This window comes from Engystomops pustulosus, chromosome 2, assembly GCF_040894005.1.
Source record: "Engystomops pustulosus chromosome 2, aEngPut4.maternal, whole genome shotgun sequence".
Taxonomy (NCBI): Eukaryota; Metazoa; Chordata; class Amphibia; order Anura; family Leptodactylidae; genus Engystomops; species Engystomops pustulosus.
Genome location: NC_092412.1, coordinates 221901435 through 221928706, shown reverse-complemented (window position 1 = coordinate 221928706; position 27272 = coordinate 221901435). Strand labels below are relative to the sequence as shown.

Below are 27272 nucleotides of genomic sequence, written 5' to 3'. Positions count from 1 at the left end.
CTTGATCCATATTGCATGCTTTATCCCCAGTAGATTCATTGAAAATATTATCCAACAAGTAATATCTCTCAGTCAAATCATGAAAATCCTGCAGAGTATGTGATATAGTCTGTGGGGAAGTGCTCTCAATGCCTTCTTTCATTTTGTATAGTTAAGAATTAATAGCTGCCATTGACTGACCATAAGGACCAAGATCTAGAGAATTAATGCAACTTGAGAATCTGATGTTGGGAGGAACAGCTCATCTCCAGGGGCAAGACTCTTGCTTCCTGTGTGCATATACAAAAAAATTCGATTTAGCTTTCTTAATCCAAACACTGTAGAATAGGCTGACTCTTTCACCTCATATATACCCGACTAGCCAGAAAGCACCACAACATAATTGGTCAATGCACAGGTTCATAATGCAGCCAATACCCAATGCTGGTACAGATTGTGCATGTAAACCATTTAAAGCCACCAGCATTTGTGCAAAGTAGTATTGGAGTATATGTTAAGTAGATCAGACACCCTAGGGTTCAAGTACCTTAGGGGTCTAAAATGGAAAGTGTAAAAAAACCCTAAAGGCTCAAATCACCCTCCTTCCTTTCGAACTGATATAAAAATAAATAAACATAATCATAAACAAACAGGCGGTCCCCGACTTAAGAACACCTGACTTACAAATGACCCTTAGTTACAAACTGACCTCTTGATTTTGGTAATTTACTGTACTTCAGCCCTAGGCTACAATAAGTTGTAACAGTTATTATAGGTGTCTGCAATTTATTGTTAATCCTGGTTCTTATGACAACCCAAAAGTTTTAAAATCCAGAGACCAAAAATTTTTTGCGACAGTTGCGACGTACATACAAATTCATCTTAAGAACAAACCTAAAGAACCTATCTTGTACGTAACCCAGTGACCGCCTGTACTAGGCATTGCTACTAGGCATCGCCTGTACTAGGCATGCCCGATCCATCAAAATATAAAAACGGTTATTCTGAACAAGTAGAGCCTTAAAAGTTTAAAATAAAATTGTTTCTAAAATTAAGACATTTAGGAGTAATGCAATCCATCATCAATATCCAAAAACCTTCTTCAAGCTCCTCTTCTTCCTGCTGCAATGCTCAGGGTCCTGAAGCTGACTACATGTGTCAGCGTTAGTAACAAGGTCAGTGCACTGCCCCCAATGCAGGAGAGGAGTTGAGCAATAGGTAAAAAAAAACTGACATGTACCCTCAATGTGCCACTCACCTAACAATGACCCCTTAATGTGGCCTAATATAAATACTGTACACAAGATTTCCCCTTTAATATGCCTTCAATGTGGCCCTCAATAATTCCCACTTGCTGTGTCCTCCACCTAATATTCCCCCCAGAATGTGTCATCCACACTAAATAATGCCCCCAATGTGTTGCCCCCACCTAATACCTACACTGAATATTTCCCCCATGCCAGTTGTGACAACTTGTAAGTACCATCCCCACAAGCAAGTAACGACCCCGGACCAGAAATGCCCCACACTTATTATGTTGCATTGCCAGTGAATCTACCAAACTAATAATGTACCCACACCAGTTTTCCCCCACTAATTACGCCCTTATGCAAGTATTGTCCCCACACTAATTTTGCATCAAAGCCACTAATGCTCTCCCACTTTTTCTGCCCACACATAATGCCCGCTAATTGTTCCCCCACATCAGTAATGCCCTATCCTATTTGTGCCCCACATCAGTAATGTCCCATCCTATTTGTGCCCCCACATCAGTAATGCCTCATCCTATTTGTGCCCCCACATCAGTAATGTCCCATCCTATTTCTGCCACCACATCAGTAATGCCTCATCCTATTTGTGCCCCCACATCACTGATGCCCAATCCTATTTGTGCCCCCACATCACTGATGCCCAATCCTATTTGTGCCCCCACATCAGTGATGCCCAATCCTATTTGTGCCCCCACATCAGTAATGCCCCATCCTATTTGTGGCCTCACATCAGTAATGCCCCATCCTATTTGTGGCCTCACATCAGTAATGCCCCATCCTATTTGTGGCCTCACATCAGTAATGCCCCATCCTATTTGTGGCCTCACATCAGTAATGCCCCATCCTATTTGTGGCCTCACATCAGTAATGCCCCATCCTATTTGTGGCCTCACATCAGTAATGCCCCATCCTATTTGTGGCCTCACATCAGTAATGCCCCATCCTATTCGTGCCCCCACACCAGTAATGCCCCATCCTATTTGTGGCCCCACATCAGTAATGCCCCATCCTATTAGTGCCTCCTCACCTACTGTGCAATCTGTCCTCTCACGGGTAATGTCATCTTAATTCTCCTGCTCACAGCCCTGAAATCAACGGCTAAAAGCAGGAAACGAAGTATAATGACATCACCACATCTCCTGGGCTCTGTAGTGGAGCAAGGAGCTGACATTCCATGGACTCATGCTGCCAGGACAGCTGGAGCTGAACCTTGCTGACCCAGGGACATTCAGGGCTGGCCTGCCTCCTACACCAATGATGTCTGTATTTTAGGGGCAGCAACCCAATTAAAATTTTCCATCTTTTTTACAATTTCAATTTTTATCTTAGGGGACAGTCGTGTCAATAAGCAGCCTATGCTGACTGCCCTCCATACACTCTTCATGAGAGAGCACAACCGCCTTGTGACAGAGTTGCATGAATTAAACCCAAATTGGACAGGAGAGAAACTATACCAAGAAGCCCGCAAGATAATGGGTGCCGTCTTACAGGTGCAGTATTATTATTTCAGTTCCTTTCCATTAAACAGACAATAGACTGCTGTAGACTTTTCCTTTTACTAAAGTGATAATGTTTAATGTTTTATTGTTATTGACAGAAAGTAACATACAAGGACTGGCTGCCTCGAATGTTGGGTAATGAAATCTCAAAGGAGCTTCCCCCATATACATCCTACGATGAAGACGTGAACCCAGCAGTAGCCAATGTCTTCCCCATTGCCTTCAGGACGGGTCATATCAGTAACTTATTGGCAGAGGACTACTCCCCCACCAATGAAACATCTGTTACCCCATGGAGTACAGTAAAAGGTAACCTATCAATTTCATCGCGAATACATTTTGCATACTAGAAATGTAAAATGTCATAATGATAACATTCTCATACCAGTAATGATTAAAGATGACATGTCACCAGCATTTACCCCTCACATTAGTAATACCTGCTGGGAAAGGGTTAAAAATCCTTAACATATCCCCTAAAATTATCTGCCACTGAGGCGCTGTGCCTTAACCCCTTCCCGACATTTATGCAGTACTATTACGTCAAGGTTCTGGTACCTGCTTCTTAACGGAGCTGACACAAGAAGCTGCGGGTGTCAGCTGTAAATTACAGACAACACATGTCCCTAACATCACGATAGGAAATTGATTTTTGGATTTAGGAATTGATTGATTTGATTTGATCAAGTGATTTGGATCCCCCGCGGAGGTCGGATGGCAGCCCCGGAGTCTGCCAGTGCCCGGGGCTGTGCGATCTTCCTCCCTTAGCATGCACAGCATCTGTATTACACTGTGTTATATGAATGACAGCCGGAACAAGCCAACCTTGTTTAAATCACTTAATAAAGTTTTTGTAATAAAGAGAATTAATGAAATAAAGTAAAAGTCCCCTAAACACAAACATCCCCTATATCTAATAAAGTAAAGTAAAATTAAAACACAAAATCACCGAAAAACCCCTACATATTTGGTATTGCTGCATCTGTAACAATCTGTATAATAACTCATAAATGTTATTGCACCAACTCGGTGAAGGCTGTAAAAACGAAACCCCAAAAACTCGCCAAAAATTTAAAATTTTCATAAAATTCCTTCATAAAAAAAAAGTGATCATAAAAAGTTTGTGCGCCAAAATGGTACCACTGAAAAGGACTACTCAACATGTAAAAACAAGCCCTAAACCAGCTCTGTCAACCAAAAAATATTAAAGTTATCCGATAAAAGATGGCAATATCCAAACAAATGAGATTTTCTCTATATTAGTTTTTCTCCAGTAAAATTGTAAAAATATATAAAAAAACTATATAAATGAGGTATCACAATAATCGTAGAGATCTTGCATCTGTCGCTTCCCCCACTGAGGTCCGCCGGAGTTCACCTTCTTCTTCCCGGTGCTTGTAAGAGTGTGTCTTGCGACACAATTTACGATGTTAAATCCTGCGCGTTGTCCGAATCCGTCGGATCGTCTGACGGTCCACCCCCCGATTTTTGTCGCGTGGAAGCTGGCGCCAAAAACCGATCACATGTTAAATGCGCCGCAAATCGGAAATCATTGGGAAACCCAACAAAAATGCGCTCGGCAGACCCTTAGTAAATCAGCCCCAATATTTTATTTTTATGATGCGGCCCTAAAAAAATACAAGAAGAAAAAAACCCAGAATTTTCTTTTTCTCCATAGATTCAAAAGTTAATAAAATCTCATCAATAAGCTAAGGACTCACTAAAATGAAGTATTTGTAAAGTGCATCTAATGTCGCAGAAAACAAGCCTTTACATGTCCAAATTGCCAAATATGGCTATAAAATAAGGATTTTATAGCCATTAAAAAAGGAACAATGCATAATCTGCTGTGAAAGGCGCAGCCTCCCTTTAATGCCCCGGTGTGTGCCCATACAGCAGGTCACCACCACATATAGGGTATTGTTATACTCGGGAGAAGTTTGATATTTTATCCACTGAAATTATGTACATTTTTTGAAAAACACATTCATTTAGCCAAAAAAAAAAAAATGTAAAATTGCACACGATTTTAACAAACAAGGGTTAACAAACTTCATAAAAGTTGCTTTACATACATTGAGGGGTGTGGTTTGTGTAATGGGGTAATTTATGGGGTATTACTTTTAGTCCGGTCTCTCAAGGGTACTTGAAACCTAAGCAGGTCCCTCAAAAGCACAATTTTGTGTTTTTTAATGAAAATGTGAAAAATCACACCTAATGTTCAAAGCCCCATAACATCCTACATTAACCCCTTATCACCGACACTAGTTTTCAGCTCAATGACCAGACTCGATTTTTCAAATTTGACAAGTCTCATGATAATTGGTTATAACTTCGGAACGCTTTAACATATCCGGGTGATTTTGAGAATGTTTTCTCGTGACACTTCATGTTAGTTATAAAATTTAAGTAATAAGTTTTGCATTTCGTTCTGAAAAAAAGTGAAAATTTGGCAACAGTTTGTAAAAATTCTTCATTTTCCAAGTTTGAAATGTTCTGGTTTCCAGACAAGATGTAAAACTACCCAAAAAGTTTGATAATTAACATTTACAGAATATCTGCTTTATGTTGGGATGATATTTTATGCTTCCGGTCATTTTTCTAGGATGTTATGAGGCGCAGAACTTTAGGTGCGATTTTTCTTATTTTCATGAAAATTGCCAAAACTCACATTTTGAGGGACAACTCAGCTTTCAAGTGACTTTGAGAGGTCTAAATAATAGTAAAACCCCATAAATTACCCCACTATAGAAACTTCACCCCTCAACGTATGTAAAACAACTTCTATTAAGTCTATTAACCCTTTAAGTGTTTCACATGGGTTAAAAAATATGGACCTGCAATTTAGAAACTATAGAATTTTTTGGGAAAATACATTCATTTAGGCCAAAACTGAAATTTTCAGAATAAATTAAATGATGAAACGCACTGCAACGCTTGATGCCCAATTCCTCCCGAGTGTACTGATACCCCATATGTGGTGGTAACTGCTGTATGGGCGCACGGCCGGGCATAGAATGAATGGAGGCGCCATTCACAGCAGATTTGTATTGTCACATTGTACGACCTATAAATTTTTATTTTTTTTGGTAATACAAACATATGAGGGCTTATTTTTTATGGGATGATATACAATGTATAGATAATTTATTTTGGGAGTCTAAAGCTTATTCTTGAGATTTTATTAACTATTTCAAGGGGGACACAAACAAAATCATCAATTTTTATTTTGGATTGTGAGCATTTTTTCCCCCCGCTCACCGTAATGTAAAAATAATATTTTATCTTTATTCTCTGGTTCACTACGATTGCGGTGATACCTCATTTATATAGTTTTTCTTATTTTTGCTTAATTTTCCTGAGCAAAACCAATATTGGAGAAAATCGCATTGTTTTTACTATTGACAACTTTTCATGGCCATAACTTCTGTATTTTTCTGTTCTCAGATCTGGTTGAGGGCTTATTTTTTGCGAAAACAGTTGTTCTTTTCAGTCGTATCATAATAGGGAACGTAACTTTTTTTGATCACTTTTTAGAACATTTTTTGTGATGGTGTTTGATGAAAAATTGTATACTATGGGAAGTTTTCCGAGTTTTTTTTTTACGTAGTTCACCAAGCGGGTTCAATATTGATTTAGATTTATTGTACAGATTAATACGGACGCGGTGATACCAAATATGTATGTTTTTGTGTTTTATTTACTGTATTTGCATTTTATGTGTTACTGGGGAGATTATGGGACTTTTATTTTATTTATTTATTTAATTATATTATAAAAAGATTAAAAATTTTTTTTTTTTACATTTTCTACTTCTTGGCTTGAATAAGCGATCATCCGATCGCTTATTCAAGCCTTTACACTACAATACACTTGTATGCTCAGTTACTTACAGCCGGGTCCTTCTGGCAGGACCCGGCGAAAAGAGGAGCCGACAGCCTCGGGTCACTCGTCGGGACCCGGGGCAGTGGCAGGAGGGATCGGATCCCCCGGTAAGCACACCGGGGGGGGGGGTCTGATCCACGGGGACACACTTGCACGCCGCGGTCATGCTTGACCGCGGCGTGTAAGGGGTTAAACACCCGGGATCGGAGTTTTTCCGATCCCGGGTGTTAGTGCCGGGTCTATGCTGTGATATCACAGCCCGACACCGGCACTATACTGACCCGATGTCCCGAAATCTTCTTCTGACGCGGCGCCGGAGAAAGGCGTATGCGTCAGAAGAAGTACCCTTAATGACCGCCGTAAAAACCCGATAGGGCGGTCATTAAGGGGTTAAAAAAATATTTTGGCATAAAGCAGACATTCGGCGAATGTTAGTTTTTACGTTTTTTTGCTGTAATGACTGTGTCAAAAAAGTAGAACATTTTGAATTTCGAAAATTGATAATTATTCCAAATTTTCACCAAATATCTGATTTTTTTCATAAATAAACTCAAAACATACCACAAAAGTTTTTCAACTAACATAAAGTACAAAGCGTCCCAAGAAAACTATTTCAATATCCCTTAGATATGTTAAAGCGACACAAAGTTATAACCAAAATATATGTCAGATTTGGAAAAATGTGCTGTGTCAGGAAAGTGAAAAGTGGTAAGGGTTTAAAAACAACTGTTTTTCTGATATGCAAATGAGACTAGATGAGTCATATTCTGAAGTGTCACGTTTTCCACAGGCTGCCAGTGAACCCCTCCTCTTTCTTTTGATTGACAGCCTGAGCAGAACGCAAGCCCTCTTCCTGTCAACTTCCTGTACTTAGCAGTGAGCACTGTGTGGAAAACTGCAGATACTGTTACCATTTCACACACGCCTCTATGGGCGGAGCCACGCCCCAATGGGCAGAGCCAACATAGACAAAGCCAGAAAATGTTTGGGGAACCATTTTTTTGGTGGAAGTAGATTTAAGCTGGGACACCTGTGCTGCACTTTTTAACTAAGGCACGGGGGTTGGGGGGGGTGGGTGAATACGTTTTATCGTCCCTGTTCTTAAAGACAGGGTCCCTATAAGGTGCCATTTCTAATGACCCTTTATTACATCTACAGATGGAATTGATCCTGTCCTCAGAGATTCATTATTGAATAAAGTCAGGCAAAACCTCCTGGTTAATGGTATCAGAACGGATCTAATGTCATTCATTATACAGCGAGGGCGAGACCATGGAATACCAGGTAGGGTATCACCTTTACAACTTTAGAAATATAAAATTATATATTTTATTTTCTTAAAAGCATATCTCAAAAAAAAAAAAAATAAATAAAATGCAGTATAAGACAAAATTAAGATTTATCAAAAGTAGTGCAGCCTCACTAACATGCAGGGTGCGGCAGAATATTGAATACTGGCGCACGGTCTTCAATAATCTGCCACTGGTAGGGAAGTGTGCACCAACTTTTTTTTTGGTGCATCTTTAACATAGAGGGGCAGATTTACTTACCCGGTCCATTCACGATCCACCGGCGCGTTCTCTGCAGTGGATTCGGGTCCAGCCGGGATTCATTAAGGCAGTTCCTCCGACATCCACCAGGTGGCGCTGCTGCGCTGAAGTTCCCTGGAATGCACTGAAGTACACCGGCCTATTCCTAGTGAAGGTAAGCGCGAGCCCCACGACACTTTTTTTTTTTCTTTAAATGTGGCGGTTTTTCCAAATCCGTCGGGTTTTCGTTTGGCCACTCCCCCGGATTTCCGTCGCGTGCATGCCGGTGCCGATGCGCCACAATCCGATCACGTGCGCCAAAATCCCAGGGCAATACAGGGAAAATCTGCGCAAATTGGAAATATTTGGGTAACACGTCGGGAAAACGCGAATCGGGCCCTTAGTAAATGACCCCCAGAGTGAGCAACACAATTCGCAGTAATAAATGTGGCTGCCACAAAACTGGTGAAGACACTTTATAAATACATGTAAAAGCAGTTTTGTGGCCCAATGGGGGGAAGATGTATTGACGCACTTGCTGCACAATTTTGGTGGTTTTGCGCCTAAAACACAGCGGGGCTCGCGGACTGCATTTAGGTTTCCAAAACTTCCGTACTTTGCACCAGTACCATTCTGGAGTATGATTTTAAAAATATATGATTGCTCACGAATGATGGGTCCCAACTTGTACTAGAATCAACAAAAGGACCTGTCATCATGATTTCACATTTTCACCTACTGACAGATTCCCATAGCCTTTTTAATTATAATACCTTATCTTCTTTTATAACTTACATTCCAAAAACCCCCAAGCCAGGTAAACTTTTATATACTTTTAAAAATGGTAATTTGAATTTATGATGATTATAAAAGCAGATATCGAATTATTATGAAAAGGGTTATCTCAAAGTTATTTTACTTCCCTACAAACTTAATTTCCTATTAGCTTCTAGTAAAGCAATTCAATGTACTCAATTTTCGGAACTTCATAGGGTACAATGATTGGAGAAGGTTCTGTGGACTTTCTGCACCAAATAATCTTGATGAATTGGCTGATGTGTTGATGAACAGAGAACTTGCCGAGAAGCTCATTAATCTGTATGGAACAGTTGAAAATATTGATATGTCGGTCGGTGGAATCTCTGAGCCCCCAGTTGCAAATGGAAGAATTGGGAAATCACTTACTTGCTTGTTTGGAAAACAATTCCGCAGGCTCCGAGATGGAGATAGGTAAGTGCCAATGTAGAGTACACAGTATATATTTATTTATATATACATACAGTACTAAGATCTCAAATTTGGACTCATTAGACCAAAGCACAGATTTCCACTGGTCTAATGTCCATTCCTTGTGTCCTTCATCCCAAACAAGTCTCCTCTTCTTGTTGTCTGACCTTAGCAGTGGTTTCCTAGCAGTTATTTTACTATGACGGCTGCTGCACACAGTCTCCTCTTAACAGTTGTTATAGAGATGTGTCTGCTGCTAGACCTCTGTGCGGCAGTGATCTGGTCTCTAATCTGAGCTGCTGTTAACCTGCAATTTCTGAGGCTGATGACCCGGATGAACTTATCCTCCGCAGCAGATGGTCTTCCTTTCCTGGGGTGGTCCTCATGTGACCCAGTTTCTTTTTAGAGCTCGATGGTTTTCCCAATTCGTTTATGGCTAGAAAAAGCAGCTAAGAGTCTTTTCAGTACAACTATCAACTGTGTATCCATCCGACTTCCGCACAACACAACTGATGGTCCCAACCCCAATTATAAGGCGAGAAATCCCACTTATAAAACCTGCAAAAAAAAAAGTAAAAGGTGGCTACTTTGAAGAACCTAGAATATAAGACTCAGTTGTTTCACACTTTTTTGTTATGTATATAATTCCACATGTGTTAATTCATAGTTTTGATGCCTTCAGTGTGAATCTACAATTTTTATAGCCATGAAAATACAGAAAACTCTTTGAATGAGAAGGTGTGTCCAAATTTTTGGTCTGTATTGTACATATATATACTGAAACCTCTCCAAAAGACTACCTTTTTAACAAGATCACTACTTAGGCCGCATTCACATGAATTCGCTTCAATGTTATCGGAGGAGGGGTGATCCCTCCCCTCTCCACAGCGATGCATGGTGCGCGGCGCCGTAACATGAGGAAAGATAGAACATGTATTACTCCTTGCGGCCATTGCTGGCCTATGGGGGACGTATATACGGCCGCTAGATTGCGGCCGTTTATACATACCCCAACGGTCGTGTGAATGTAGCCTTAGACCAGATAATTATCATTTCAAAAATACTTTTCAGATACTCAGTCCAACCTGTTTCATCACGATCATAAGTTAAAGGAATTTTTTTATCCTTCTATTATCTTTTTCAGTTATTATTACGAACACTCCTCAGTTTTCAGCTCAGCACAAAGGAGATCAATAGAGTCGGTTACTTTGGCACAGATCATATGCGCTAACACCAACATAAAAAAAGTCCCTCCAAATGTCTTCATGGCCAATGATTACTCAGATTTCATGGAGTGTTCTAACTTCCCAGTCATGGATCTGACTCCTTGGAAAGCTTAGCATCCCAAATTGTAAGTATGTCTTTAAGTAAAGAAATGAAATACTATATATTGTTCAATGTTTTAAATCTAGTTTACATTATACTGTTTACATTGGCTCTATGGATAACCATTTATTGAAAGGGCTTGTTTTCTGAGTAACTTCCTAGTGGCTTATTGAATATTCCATTCTATGTACTGGGAAGCAGGAAAAATTTCAAAAGCAGTTAAATTGATGCATTTGTGGCAGGTTCTTGACGGGTTTGCTTTTATGGCTTTCTCTATGTGTTTACTTTCACTGTGGTTGGTATGGCTATTCACTTGGTCGGTATGGGATATTTATATAGGTTTTATAGATTTTAAAAAATTAAAAGCTTTTTGCACGAAAAAAAAATCTTTGTTTCGCCATAGACGATGATTTAAATGCCACCACTGGCTTTGCCAACAGAATTTAACAGGCTAATATTAGCGGCTGGTGTTTCCAGTGGGTGTTTGCTGCATAATGCAGCAAACACCCAGTATGTGCGAAGAAGGTGCAGCCTGTGAACCCTATTGAAACATCCATAAAGAACAACTGTATAAAAAGTATAAGATTTTTTTTGCCTAACTCTGTATTAATCTAAAATAAGCAATTTGCTAATTTGCACTCATTAGCTATTTGCAGCCATTTGCCCGCTAGCCTTTGTTTAGAATGCATGCCACTGGAATCCGTAGCTGGAGATGAGAGGAGGGTGGGGGGATCTTATTGATGGCAACATGAAAAAAATGTTGAATGATGTCACAAGCATGTGACTGATCACAAGCTTCATGTCATCCAATTACAAAGAGGCAGACTCTGATGTTGAAGGTGGACATGTTTTAATATATCTTTTTTGTTGTTTAGTAGATTACTGTATGATAATTTTCTTACTATGATGCATAGTTTGAGTGCTCTGTGCAGTCAGCTTTGTATCTTCCATGCCTTTCTCTGCATCTGAATGTCTGTACACATAATAACGCTGATTTTGTGTCCTGATTGCCTGGGCTGTTTGTACATATTCACATGATTGACCTCAGTGCTCTGGCCTCACTGCCTTTAGCTGATGTCACAACCAGGAAGTCCCACCCACCTAAGAGAAACGGCAGCGGATTTTACAGATAGAGCTGATAGATATCTAAGGTTGAATCTCAGGATAGGAAGAAGCCAGCAGCATATAGGTATCATTTGAATTGTTGTCAAAGGCTCTCTAAAGCTTTGCAAAAAATATTTTTTTTCTCAAGCAACTTTACAGCTACCATTTGTTATGGGCCTCCTCTAATGGATGGATTTTATAGTTTTCTGTGAGTTTTGCTTCAGTTTGTCCAGAATTTTGCATAGAAGAAAGCTTCATACTATGGAGCACAGGGTCGTAACTCCAGGGGTAGCAGCCATATTGCGCTATTGGTTGCGAATATGCTGTCTGCGTGTATTATTGATGATGTATATGCTCTAAATATATGTGTAAATGTGATGTGTATATGATGGATGTCTGTGCATATGATGCATGGGTGTATATGGTACTGTATGTATGTATGAAATATATATGTATATATGGTGTGTATATACTGTATGTATATTTTTATATATTTTTTTTATATTTATCACAGATAATCCTATGGAAGACTCCAAGTTGCAAAAACGAAATCTCTGGCCTAGAATTTCCCTTGCTGATTCCTGATCATTTTGTTCTGCTGATTCTACAACTATGACATCCCCTTTTTAAAACTTTTATATAGAGACTCCAAAGTTTCCTTAGGAAAAAATTTGTCCTTTTTTGTTGCCCAAGAGGAAATCTTCCATTTGATAGGTAGAGTGAGATACAGATTATGTAGAGGACTGTTAGCATATGGATACTTTGTATTGTAATTATTAAAATAACCCAAAAAGATGTTGGTGTTATACCAGTGCATTCAATCTGTATATTATCAAAGAAAATGCTGAGATCTGAATAAATTTGCCATACAAAAGTCTTAGTTTTATTTACCTTTTAAATGAATCCAATATTACACACTTATCCCCATCTCATCTTTTGCTTTTCCCTTTGTAGTACATGACACTCATCTGCAATTACCCTACACTCCCTCTGGAGGATTGTGGCAGTGTTTCTGAAAACAAAACCTGCAATATCTTATATTTACCCTCCTGACTCATTTAACCCTTTCAAATATTTGGTCTGCGATAAGGTGATTAAAAGAAATTTAGTTTTTTAGCTACACTTAGTTTTTTTTTTCACCTCTCCAATATAGAGGGTCCTTGGCTTAAAGGAAACCCACCACTACGGATTTAAGTATTAAAGAAGGTGCATCTAACGTATGTAAGAAAAGCCCTTTTTAGGGCTAATCCTTTACTCCCTTCTATCTTTTCTAATCTTTAATCAGGGTAATATGCAAATTTAAATAGGATACTGGGGCGTGGAATAGTCGGAGCAGAACCTACACAGCGCGGCTACTCCACGCTCCAATAGCCTCTTTGATCCTCCTACCCAGACATCTTCAGCACGCAGCTACAAGAAGCTTGTCCGTGAAGCTGGAGCTGTGGGCAAGCGCAGTAGCTCCGTCTTTGGGGCAGAGATTGCGCAGCCAATGGCCTGTGTTCTGCACATGCGACACCTGACTTACAAACAACCCCTAGTTACAGACAAACCTCTATGGCAACTGTGACATCTGGTGAGGCTCCCAGGATGCGTTACTTTCGTCCCAGGAAGCAATGATCAGATGTAAGGTGTCTAATAAAGTTTTATTAACAATCCCTGTTCCAAAAATGTTGAAAATCCAATTGTCATAGGGACAAAACATTTGGTCTGGAGCTACAATTATAAAACATACCTGTAATGACTTACATACAAATTCAAATTAAGAACAAACCTAAAAAGCCTATCTTGTACATTATCCGGGGGCTGCCTGTACATTGTGTGGAATATTAAACATTCCAACACATGGATATATCCCAGTTACACAAAATGTCGCCACTGACTTATGGATCAACTAGTCTTGTCAATGAAACCAAATCTGTTCTTTCGTATTCCACCTAAAATATACACAATTGACATTACCTTTAAAGGGTTAACAAGCTTACTGAATGCTAAACATGCCACAGGAATAAAAACACAATTGAGGTAAAATTTTAAATGACCCTTCATGTTCAAAATTACCTCTGTGTCACTCATAGAACTTCTGCCTCCCCTCTATAGAATGTTTTTAATTTGATTTCATGCATTATGAACAAAACTTACCTCAAGAATGCTGTAGCTACACTGATGCAGGCATATATCTTGTTTAATCTCTGAGCTGAGTGGTTTTACTGAAAAACAACTATAAAATGATGATAATGATGCTCTGTTGCTTCTGTTCTGGGGCTCAGCACTTCTCCTCTCACATTAAGTATGCACTGTTTGAGGGAACAATGTAATCACTGTGTTGTGTGTGACAGGCAGAAGTAATCAATCGCTGCACCATCCCTCAGCTGCTGTGTATTAGTGATCCAGCTCAGGTTGGTTAGTCCTGTTGGGACAGTTCAGGAAACTCTGTGTTAATGTGCAGGCTGAAGGCAATCCAGCTTTCCCAAGAACTATAGTTATAAGGACCCTTGAAAAATAAATGCCAGACTGGAGCAAAAAAAAAAGAAATGTCAGTTTTACATGTTGATTAGAGATGAGCGAGCACTAAAATGCTCGGGTACTCGTTATTCGAGACGAACTTTTCCCGATGCTCGAGTGCTCGTTTCGAGTAACGAGCCCCATTGAAGTCAATGGGAGACTCGAGCATTTTTCAAGGGGACCAAGGCTCTGCACAGGGAAGCTTGGCCAAACACCTGGGAACCTCAGAAAAGGATGGAAACACCACGGAAATGGACAGGAAACAGCAGGGGCAGCATGCATGGATGCCTCTGAGGCTGCTTAATCGCACCATTATGCCAAAATTATGGGCAACAGCATGGCCATGACAGAGTGACAGAATGAAGCTAGATAGCATCTAAAACATCCAATAATTGACCCTGACACTATAGGGGACGGCATGCAGAGGCAGCGGCAGCAGCGGCAGGCTAGAGAGTGGCATGGCGACATACCCTAAATGGACTCAGGCTTCAAACCAATGGGTAGCAGAGAGGAACCAAAGGAGGTGAGCAAGAAGCGCTCAAATAATATCGGTACATGATAAAAGTTTGCCAGTATATTTTGTGGATTACACAGCAGGGTGGCGACAAAGTTAACATGGAAGCCATGAAAACAATCCAAAATTCTGCCTGACACAGCACGTTTGATAAGGCGGGCATGTATGGAGGCAGTGAACTAGTAGTAGATTAAAGGTGCTGCAGTTAAAACTATGTTAGTTGGTTCTTGGCATGGAGCTGGCGCTCCGCTGCCAGGCGAGCTTTCGCCAATCCAAGCCCCTGTCTCTAGGCTACTCCCCAAACAGCACTTCTAAGAACCTTTTGTATAAGATCAAGTGTAGTAGCGTTCTTATAAGTTTAGGATATGGCGGGTGAGGGGAATGTAAACAGATGCGCAAGAAGCGCTGAAATAATATCCGTAAATGGTAAAAGTTTGCCAGTATATTTTGTGGATTACACAGCAGGGTGGCGACAAAGTTAACAAGTTTGTTGTGGAAGCCATGAAAACAACCCAAAATTCTGCCTGACACAGCACGTTTGATAAGGCGGGCATGTATGGAGGCAGTGAACTAGTAGTAGATTAAAGGTGCTGCAGTTAAAACTATGTTAGTTGGTTCTTGGCATGGAGCTGGCGCTCCGCTGCCAGGCGAGCTTTCGCCAATCCAAGCCCCTGTCTCTAGGCTACTCCCCAAACAGCACTTCTAAGAACCTTTTGTATAAGATCAAGTGTAGTAGCGTTCTTATAAGTTTAGGATATGGCGGGTGAGGGGAATGTAAACAGATGCGCAAGAAGCGCTGAAATAATATCCGTAAATGGTAAAAGTTTGCCAGTATATTTTGTGGATTACACAGCAGGGTGGCGACAAAGTTAACAAGTTTGTTGTGGAAGCCATGAAAACAACCCAAAATTCTGCCTGACACAGCACGTTTGATAAGGCGGGCATGTATGGAGGCAGTGAACTAGTAGTAGATTAAAGGTGCTGCAGTTAAAACTATGTTAGTTGGTTCTTGGCATGGAGCTGGCGCTCCGCTGCCAGGCGAGCTTTCGCCAATCCAAGCCCCTGTCTCTAGGCTACTCCCCAAACAGCACTTCTAAGAACCTTTTGTATAAGATCAAGTGTAGTAGCGTTCTTATAAGTTTGGGATATGGCGGGTGAGGGGAATGTAAACAGATGCGCAAGAAGCGCTGAAATAATATCCGTAAATGGTAAAAGTTTGCCAGTGTATTTTGTGGATAACACAGCAGGGTGGCGACAAAGTTAACAACTTTGATGTGGAATCCATGAAAACAACCCAAATTTCGGCCTGACAAACCTCGCTTGATAAAGGGACGATGTATGGAGGCAGCTATATGGACGACTTTTGGAGGTAGCAATGGAGACAACGTGTGGAGGCTGCTATGGAGACAATTCAATTTGGATAGTGCCTGTATGTGGCAGTCCAAAAAATTTTTCAAACCAGAGGAGCAGGTAGGTGGCCCTCCAGAAAAATGGAATAGATTGAGTGCCTGTATGTGGCAGTCCAAAAAAGTTTTTAAACCAGAGGAGCAGGTAGGTGGCCCTCCAGAAAAATGGAATAGATTGAGTGCCTGTATGTGGCAGTCCAAAAAAGTTTTTAAACCAGAGGAGCAGGTAGGTGGCCCTCCAGAAAAATGGAATAGATTGAGTGCCTGTATGTGGCAGTCCAAAAAATTTTTCAAACCAGAGGAGCAGGTAGGTGGAGCTCCAGAAAAATTGAATAGATTGAGTGCCTGTATGTGGCACTCCCAAACATTGTTTAAAACAGAGGACCGGGTCGGTGGCCCTCCAGAAAAATTAAATGCATAAAGTACTATAGGTAGAGCCAGTGGGCCCTGTCAAAAAATAGCCAGTTTCCTCTGCTTTACTGTACAAAGAGCAGGAGAAGGAGGAAAATGAGGAGGAGGAGGAGGAGTGGATAAATTATTCAGGTTGAGCTTCCTTCACCTGCTGGAGATTGGAAATTAGGAGAAATCCATGCTTTATTCATCTTGATAAGCGTCAGCCTGTCAGCGCTGTCAGTCGACAGGCGTGTACGCTTATCGGTGATGATGCCACCAGCTGCACTGAAAACCCGCTCGGACAAGACGCTAGCGGCAGGGCAGGCAAGAACCTCCAAGGCGTACAGCGCCAGTTCGTGCCACATGTCCAGCTTTGAAACCCAGTAGTTGTAGGGAGCTGTGTGATCATTTAGGACGATGGTATGGTCAGCTACGTACTCCCTCACCATCTTTCTGTAAAGATCAGCCCTACTCTGCCGAGACTGGGGACAGGTGACAGTGTCTTGCTGGGGTGACATAAAGCTGGCAAAAGCCTTGTAAAGCGTACCCTTGCCAGTGCTGGACAAGCTGCCTGCTCGCCTACTCTCCCTCGCTACTTGTCCCGCAGAACTACGCACTCTGCCGCTAGCGCTGTCAGAAGGGAAATACTGTTTCAGCTTGTGCACCAGGGCCTGCTGGTATTCATGCATTCTCACACTCCTTTCCTCTCCAGGGATGAGAGTGGAAAGATTTTGCTTGTACCGTGGGTCCAGGAGAGTGAACACCCAGTAATCGGTGCTGGAATAAATTCTTTGAACGCGAGGGTCACGGGATAGGCAGCCTAGCATGAAATCTGCCATATGCGCCAGAGTACCAACGCGTAAGAATTCGCTCCCCTCACTGGCCTGACTGTCCATTTCCTCCTCCTCCAACTCCTCCAATTCCTCTTCTTCTGCCCATACACGCTCAACAGTGAAGGACTCAACAATGGTCCCCTCTTGTGTCTCGCCAACATTCTCCTCCTCTTCCTCCTCATCCTCCTCCACCTCCACCTCCTCCGATATGCGCTGAGAAACAGACCTAAGGGTGCTTTGGCTATCAACAAGGGAATCTTCTTCCCCCGTCTCTTGTGAGGAGCGGAAAGCTTCCGACTTCATGCTGACCAGAGAGTTTTTCAACAGGCCAAGCAGCGGGATGGTGAGGCTGATGATGGCGGCATCGCCACTGACCATCTGTGTTGACTCCTCAAAGTTACTCAGCACCTGACAGATATCAGACATCCACGTCCACTCCTCATTGTAGACTTGAGGAAGCTGACTGACCTGACTACCAGTTCTGGTGGAAGTTGACATCTGGCAGTCTACAATCGCTCGGCGCTGCTGGTAAACTCTGGATAACATGGTCAGTGTTGAATTCCACCTCGTGGGCACGTCGCACAACAGTCGGTGAACGGGCAGTTGGAGGCGGCGCTGCGCTGCCCTGAGAGTGGCAGCATCTGTGCTGGACTTCCTGAAATGCGCACAGATGCGGCGCACCTTCGTGAGCAAATCAGACAGATTGGGGTATGTCTTGAGGAAACGCTGAACTATCAGATTTAACACATGGGCCAGGCATGGCACATGTGTCAGTCTGCCGAGTTGCAGAGCCGCCACCAGGTTACGGCCGTTGTCACACACAACCATGCCTGGCTTCATGTTCAGCGGTGCCAGCCACAGATCAGTCTGCGCCGTGATGCCCTGTAATAGTTCTTGGGCGGTGTGCCTTTTATCGCCTAGGCTCAGCAGTTTGAGCACCGCCTGCTGTCGCTTAGCGACGGCACTGCTGCTGTGCCTAGAGCTACCGACTGATGGCGCCATGCCCACGGATGGTCATTCGGAGGAGGAGGTGGAGGAGGGGTGGGAGGAGGAGGAGGCATAGTAGGCCTCAAACACCTGGACCGAGGTAGGCCCCGCAATCCTCGGCGTCGGCAGTATATGACCAGCCGCAGGGTCACACTCGGTCCCAGCCTCCACCAAGTTAACCCAATGTGCCGTCAGAGATATATAGTGGCCCTGCCCGGCAGCACTCGTCCACGTGTCCGTGGTCAGGTGGACCTTGTCAGAAACGGCGTTGGTCAGGGCACGGATTATGTTGTCTGACACGTGCTGGTGCAGGGCTGGGACGGCACATCGGGAAAAGTAGTGGCAGCTGGGGACCGAATACCGAGGGGCGGCCGCCGCCATGAGGCTGCGAAAGGCCTCGGTCTCTACTAGCCTATAGGGCAGCATCTCCAGGCTTAGCAATCTGGAGATGTGCACATTAAGGGCTTGGGCGTGCGGGTGGGTTGCACTATATTTGCGTTTCCGCTCCAGCGTCTGGGGTATGGAGAGCTGAACGCTGGTGGATGCTGTGGAGGATCGTGGAGGCGACGATGGGGTTTTTGTGGCAGGGTCCTGGGCAGGGGGCTGACTATCAGCTGACACAGGGGAAGGAGCAGTGGTGTGCACGGCCGGAGGTGAACGCGCTTGTTGCCACTGAGTGGGGTGTTTAGCATTCATATGCCTGCGCATACTGGTGGTAGTTAAGCTAGTAGTGGTGGAACCCCTGCTGATCCTGGTTTGGCAAATGTGGCACACCACAGTCCGTCGGTCATCCGGTGTTTCCTTAAAGAACCTCCAGACTTCTGAAAATCTAGCCCTCGCCGCAGGAGCCCTTGCCACGGGAGCTTCACTAGTTGACACATTTGGCGCTGATGCACCAGCTCTGGCCCTGCCTCTCCGTCTGGCCCCACCACTGCCTCTTCCAACCTGTTCTGGTCGAGGACTCTCCTCCGTCTCAGAAGCACTGTGTTCACCCGGCCTCTCAACCCAGCTTGGGTCTGTCACCTCATCATCCTCCGATCCCTCAGTCTGCTCCCCCCTCGGACTTCCTGCCCTGACAACAACTTCCCCACTGTCTGACAACCGTGTCTCCTCATCGTCGGACACCTCTTTACACACTTCTTCCAGTACGTCAACAAGGTCATCATCACCCACAGACTGCGACTGGTGGAAAACCTGGGCATCGGAAAATTGCTCATCAGCAACCGGACAAGTGGTTTGTGACTGTGGGAATGGTCCAGAAAACAGTTCCTCAGAGTATGCCGGTTCAAATGGCAAATTTTGCTGGGAGGGGGCAGACTGGGGGGGAGGAGGCTGAGGTGCAGGAGCTGGAGGAGTGCCGATTTCGGTGACATGGGTGGACTGCGTGGAAGACTGACTGGTGGACAAATTGCTCGAAGCATTGTCGGCAATCCACGACATCACCTGTTCGCACTGTTCTGGCCTCAACAGTGCTCTACCACGATTCCCAGTAACTTCAGACATGAACCTAGGGAGTGTAGCTCTGCGGCGTTCCCCTGCTCCCTCATAAGCAGGTGGTGTCTCACCCCGCCCAGGACCACGGCCTCTGACCCCTGCAGTAGTTGGACGCCCACGTCCCCGCCCTCGTCCTCTACCCCTAGCCCTCGGGTTAAACATTTTGAAAATGAGAGTTATAACTTGAATTTTTTTTTTAACTTTTTTTTTTTTTTTTTGTTTTTTAGTTTTTAAAACCAAACGATGCTATCCTATTGCTATGGCTATTTTCTAGCCAAGTATGAAAGCACACTGCTATGCCAGATGAGATGACGCTGAGTTATGAAAAAAATAAAGGTAAAATAAAAAAGGAAATGGCAGACTGTGCCTAATTGAAATACAACCCCGGGCCCTAATAAATTTTCCCACTTCGGTCTTTGCGATGGATATGTGCGTCACTAAAACACAGTGGTCGCAAGTCTGACTCCAAATTGCTCACAATTTACTAGTAGATGCACTGCAACAACTACAGCCACCAGCAGATCAACCAGAAATCAAATATATATAACGCTACTGTAGGCGTAATTAAGCCGTTTGTATTCTCCTATGGCTATTTTCTAGCCAAGTATTACAGCACACTACTATGCCAGATGAGATGACGCTGAGTTATGAAAAAAATAAACGTAAAATAAAAAAGGAAATGGCAGACTGTGCCTAATTGAAATACAACCCCGGGCCCTAATAAATTTTCCCACTTCGGTCTTTGCGATGGATATGTGCGTCACTAAAACACAGTGGTCGCAAGTCTGACTCCAAATTGCTCACAATTTACTAGTAGATGCACTGCAACAACTACAGCCACCAGCAGATCAACCAGAAATCAAATATATATAACGCTACTGTAGGCGTAATTAAGCCGTTTGTATTCTCCTATGGCTATTTTCTAGCCAAGTATTACAGCACACTACTATGCCAGATGAGATGACGCTGAGTTATGAAAAAAATAAACGTAAAATAAAAAAGGAAATGGCAGACTGTGCCTAATTGAAATACAACCCCGGGCCCTAATAAATTTTCCCACTTCGGTCTTTGCGATGGATATGTGCGTCACTAAAACACAGTGGTCGCAAGTCTGACTCCAACTAACCTGCAAAGATTAGTCCAATAGGCGATACGCCGCATTTGCAGTCTGCACTCTACTTAATAGATAGATATCGATAATTGTGTTCTTACGTATGCCAATTTTTGCCTTCTTTGCATCATTCATATTTGTATTTGCGCCGCATTACATGTATTTGAATTTTGCGCCGTACCATATGTATATGCACTGTGCGCCGTTTCATTTTTACATTTCCTTATTTTCTGTTTGTATTATGCGCCGCTTCAATTAACTTTCGCATTTATAAATTGACACATGCTCAATTTTTTTTGTTTACTTTTTTGTTTACTTTTTTTGTTTACTTTTTTGTTTACTTTTTTGTTTACTTTTTTTTTTTTTTTTTTTTTTTTCTGCTACCTCTATACCATAGATTGCATGTATTCATAATTTGATATTGCAGACATTGTGTCGCCCGGTTGATTGCCAGAGCTCTGTGCGCCGCCGCAATTGACACATATCTGGATCTCTCGCCGTCATCTTTGTACTCTAGATTATACATACAGTTTGGCATTATATGCATTACGCTGCCTTGGTATCTTCTAGACAGCGCAAGTGTTAGACTTTGCTACGATCATGCGTCTATAGTTCATTTATATACACACTCTGTTCGATCGTTACAACTCCATCTGAGTCATATCTTCCTTTTTTTCTGTTGTACGGATCGGATCTTCAAACTTAGCACGGGGTCTGTCCCCGTTGCTTGGCAACACATGCATACTTGACTCAGGATCTCTGACCTCCTTGATCCGGAAGTAGTTTATGCCGCACTGCTAAGGCTTGGAACCTGGCTCACACATCAGATTAACTTAACAAACTTACAAATCGGCAGGGGAAACCCTCTGATACAGTACCTTTTTAGACTCACCATGAACTATGAATCATACTTTGATGTGTTCTAACACTAAAAGGGGCGGTATGGTAGGACATCCATACACCGCTGGGGGGCGGGACTGGATGATTTAAATAGCTGGGTTGATTTCCCTTTCCTTATCCCCTGAGGAAGCCCGCCAGACGGGCGATACGCGTGGGGCGTTTGTGGTCTCTCCTCTTCATGCTCTACATTAGGTAATATAATGTGATGTACTGCTTTATTGTATCTACTTGAATTGTGTATCTACACCACTAGCTGCTATTTTCTGCACGCAGCACTTTATCTATGTTTTGTTTCGTTTTTTGATCTCATAATATGTAAACACCTTGCATTGAGACACTGTCTCTACTTGTCTTGTACACCACACAGCACACAGTCCAAGAACCGTTGTATGTATTCAGCCTAGGCACTTTGCACCTTATTATTACATGTGATTTTGTGCATATTTTTACACCTTTATATTTAGCAGCTTTGTTATCCATTGTTGGTTGTACATATATGAAATATTTCTGAGGAGAGACCATTGTGTTCTTTTTCCCATTTTTTGGGTTTTTAAATGTTTTTATCTTTGTATATTGATGAAATAATAAAATTTATCTTGTTTGCACATCCGCTTTCCCTCTCTTTTTTAAAGTATCATTATTTGGATGTGTTATTTGTCTATTGCATTATTTTCCCCTCTCAAATCTTGTTTTGACTAAAACACAGTGGTCGCAAGTCTGACTCCAAATTGCTCACAATTTACTAGTAGATGCACTGCAACAACTACAGCCACCAGCAGATCAACCAGAAATCAAATATATATAACGCTACTGTAGGCGTAATTAAGCAGTTTGTATTCTCCTATGGCTATTTTCTAGCCAAGTTGTTAAGATTGGTACACAAAAGACAGGGGATAGTGAGCCCTGAGCTTGCCCCAACCTCTGTCCCTTCCTATAGCCCCCCCACGCTAAACCGTGGGGCGACTACTTGAAGACTTCGAGATACACTGGAATAAGTGTGGGAAGGAAAACACAAACAGACTGACAACATAAAACACAAAAGAATCGTAAACAAGCCGGAATCACAACGAGAGGGTACGTCAATAGCAAAATCAGTAAGCAAAGAGTCAAAGTCAAAAACTAGCCGAGGTAACAACAATACAGATAAAGATACTGAGCAATACAACCTAGAGCAGCGAGTGGAGAAAGGGATTTTCAAACACTGGCACAGGTGACTAGTGAAGCTGCAATTTATGCAGCCAGAACTCCACCTCCAGAACCTGATAGGAGCTGGACAGCATCTGGGAATTAACCCCTCACGGTGCAGAACAACAGGCACCAAGCAGAGGTTCAAAGTCCCAGCCACTCCTAGACAGCGCGAGATCTTAGCAGCCGCAGCTCAGGACGAGAGGTGGAGTTTGCGCGGACACGCGCCGGGGTTCGGAGAATGCTGCTGGCACCACCAGAAGTCCCAGCATTCTCCCTAGCGAACCTGACAGTACCCCCCCCCTGACGGGGGGCCTTCGGACCCCTAGATCTTAAAGATGGCTTCTGAGGGTAGGTCTGATGAAACAACCTGAGTAACCGTGGAGCATGAACATCTCTAGCTGGAACCCAAGACCTATCCTCAGGACCAAAACCTTTCCAATGGACCAGGTACTGCAGGGAGTTACCTACCCATCTGGAATTCACAATTTTTTCTACCTCAAATTCCAGATTCCCCTCCACAATAGATGGAGAAGGAGGGTCAGAAAGAGGCAAAACAGGCTCAACATAGCGCTTCAGAAGACTCTTATGGAAGGTGTTATGGACCCGCCACCCTGCTGGAAGTGTAATCTTGAAGGAAACCGGGTTAACAATATGCGTAACAACAAACGGACCCACAAACCTGGGCGCAAACTTCAAAGAGGGGACCTTCAATTTAAGGTTTTTCGTGGATAACCACACTTTATCCCCCACCACAAACGTATCGGAGTTAGTGCGCCTTCTTTCAGTTTGTTGGACCATAGAATTTTGTGCCCTCTGAATATTCCCCCGAACCTGTGACCAGAGTGAGCGCAACTTGGATGTAATAGCTTCCGCTCGAGGAATATTAGAGACAGGCACAGATGAAAAAGAGAAACGAGGATGAAAACCATAATTGCAGAAAAACGGAGATACCTGTGTGGACGAACTACTGTGGTTATTAATAGCAAATTCTGCCAACGGAAGGAATTTCACCCACTGGTCCTGACTGTCCGAGACAAAGAGTCGCAGATATTGAATCATCTCCTGATTCATCCTCTCGGACTGACCATTAGACTCAGGGTGAAATGCCGACAAGAACGATAAACTAACTTCCAGTCTAGAACAAAATGCTCGCCAAAATTTGGAAACAAATTGTACGCCCCTATCTGACACAATATCATCTGGTATACCATGGAGGCGTACAATATTCTGTATAAACAATTCAGCTAATTCTTCAGCTGAAGGTAACTTTTTTAATGGAACAAAGTGTCCCATTTTAGAGAAACGGTCCACTACTACCCAAACCACTGTACAGCCTTGAGATGCTGGCAGATCAGTGACAAAATCCATAGACACTTTAGACCACGGCCTGGTGGGAACTGGAAGCGGAAGAAGAGGCCCCTCAGGACGTCTCCTGGGAGTCTTTCCTCGCGCACAGACCTGACAGGCTTGGACAAATGCGTGCACATCCTTAGTCATGTGAGGCCACCAGTAACTTCTCTTCAAGAGATCCAAGGTACTCCGCATTCCCGGATGACCTGCCAACACCGAGCAATGCGTCTCCTCCAACACTCTCAAACGACAAGAAAGAGGAACAAATAATTTGCCTTCCGGAAGGTCTTTAGGTGCAGATCTTTGTCCTGCTAAAATTTGAGAGGAGAGGTGGGAGGAGACAGCTGCCAGCACAACCCCTGGAGACAAAATATTACTGTCAGTAGCCTCTGGAAGCTCAGGAGTCCCGAAGCTACGGGACAAGGCATCAGCCTTCACGTTTTTTGACCCAGGTCGGTAGGTGACCACAAAATTGAAGCGAGAAAAAAACAAGGCCCACCTAGCCTGACGTGAGTTCAAACGTTTAGCAGTATCCAAATATACTAAGTTCTTATGATCCGTGAGCACAGTGATCGGATGAAGAGCTCCCTCCAAAAAGTGTCGCCAGACTTCAAATGCCCACTTAATGGCAAGGAGCTCTCGATTACCAATATCATAATTCCTCTCACAAGAGGAAAACTTTCTAGAGAAATATGCACAGGGCCTAAGTCTGGTGAGAGTGGAGGACCCCTGAGACAACACTGCACCAACTCCTACCTCGGAGGCATCCACCTCCACAACAAACGGTAGAGAGAGGTCAGGTTGAACCAAGACTGGGGCTGACGAGAATGCCGCTTTTAAAGTTTCAAACGCTGAGCAAGCGGCAGGGGACCAATTGTTCGGATCAGCACCCTTACGGGTTAGATCCGTGAGGGGTTTGGCGATCACGGAAAAGTTCTTTATAAAGTTCCGATAATAATTAGCGAAACCTAAAAAACGTTGTAGGGCCTTAAGATTGGTAGGCCGAACCCAGTCCGTGAGCGCCTGAACCTTACTCGGATCCATCTGTACATCAGAGGGAGTCACAACATAACCTAAGAAGGAAACCTTCTGGACGCAAAAAACACACTTTTCTAGCTTAGCGAAGAGGTGGTTTTTGCGCAACCTGGTAAGTACTTGGAGGAGGTGTTGCTGGTGCGAAACCATATCAGGAGAGAAAATCAAAATATCGTCTAGATAAACCACCATAAACACACCGATGTAATCATGAAAGATGGAGTTCATAAACCCTTGAAAAACCGCTGGGGCATTACTCAAACCAAAGGGCATAACCAGGTATTCAAAGTGCCCCAAAGGTGTATTAAATGCGGTTTTCCACTGATCCCCTTGCCGGATCCGAATCAGGTTATAAGCCCCTCTGAGATCTAATTTAGAGAAAACTTGGGCCCCAGAAACCTGATTTAAGAGATCCGGGATCAAGGGGAGAGGACCTGAGTTTTTTACCGTTATCTTGTTTAATTCTCAATAATCAATACACAGCCGTAAACCACCGTCTTTTTTCTCAACAAAAAAAGAACCCGGCCCCAGTGGGCGACTCAGAAGGACGGATATGTCCGATTGCCAAACTCTCATCAATATAACTCTTCAGTGCCTCCCGTTCTGGTACTGACAGGTTATATATACGACCCTTTGGCAATCTAGCATCAGGAAGAAGGTCAATTTTACAATCAAACTCCCTGTGAGGAGGAAGTACTTGGGATAAGGGTTTTGAAAACACATCTGAGTAATCAGAGAGAAAACCTGGAAGACTCTGATCTTCCGCCACTACTGTACATAATGAAACTCTGGACAGGTGATCCTTACAGTGAGGACCCCAATGAACCAGCTCCAGAGTTTCCCAATTAATTACCGGATTATGGATCCGGAGCCAGGGTAGACCAAGAATGACATTTTCAGACAGGTTTTCCATAACTAGGAAAGAACACCATTCTACATGCATAGCTCCTACCATAAGTTTTATCTGCGGGGTTCGGAATTTAATCAACCCTGCCTGTAGAGGGGTCAAATCCGCACCCGACATCTGGATAGGAGTGGGCAATGGAATCAATGACATGCGAAACTGAGAGACAAAACTATAATCAATTAAATTAGACGCCGCACCTGAATCCAAAAAGGCGCGACCAGTGCAGGAAACAGACTGAAACTTAATAGTACAAGGTAAATACATTCTAGACACAATTGGGAGTACCTGAGCTCCTAAGCAGTCCCCCCGACTACTGCTTAGGAGCGGAAGTTTTCCTGCTGCTGCCTCTTGGAACAGGTGTTGACCTGATGATCAGGACTTCCACAGTAGAAACAAAGATGACGTCTCATTCGATGTTGCTTCCGCTGTGCAGGAGAGATGCTATCCAGCTCCATGGATTCCAATTCTGGACTACCCGGAGACAGATTGGCCGCTGGCTGACAGTCAGAGGACACCCGAGGTGATCGCCTGGATCTTAGGCGACGATCAACTCGGATGACCAGAGTCATAGCATCATCTAATGTCTGAGGCTCGGCATAAGCTAAGACTAAGTCCTGTACTCGGTCTGACAGTCCGGACATAAATTGGTCTTTTAGGGCGCAGTCATTCCATTGCGAGTCAGTCACATACTGTCTGAACTGGGCACAATAATCTTCTGCTGTCCGTTTTCCCTGACACAGAGATCTAAGGTGGGAAACTGCAAGTGCTCGGCGGTCAGGTTCGTCATAAATCTGGCCTAAAGCAGAAAAAAAAGCGTCAAGAGAAGAACGGG

At 43.3% G+C, this 27272-nt stretch overlaps 1 protein-coding gene across 1 annotated transcript in view; it reads left to right on the top strand.

Moving 5' to 3' along the window:
- LOC140119329 (myeloperoxidase-like) overlaps window positions 1-12686 on the top strand; it is a 38262-nt gene extending 25576 nt beyond the window's left edge. Inside the window, exons 6-11 of the mRNA XM_072138234.1 lie at window positions 2580-2740; window positions 2848-3058; window positions 7793-7918; window positions 9156-9393; window positions 10535-10741; window positions 12335-12686. Coding sequence (XP_071994335.1) covers window positions 2580-2740; window positions 2848-3058; window positions 7793-7918; window positions 9156-9393; window positions 10535-10730 — 932 coding nt within the window. The 3' untranslated portion in view covers window positions 10731-10741; window positions 12335-12686. The remainder of the gene's footprint in view (window positions 1-2579; window positions 2741-2847; window positions 3059-7792; window positions 7919-9155; window positions 9394-10534; window positions 10742-12334) is intronic.
- The last annotated feature ends 14586 nt before the right edge of the window (window positions 12687-27272 follow it).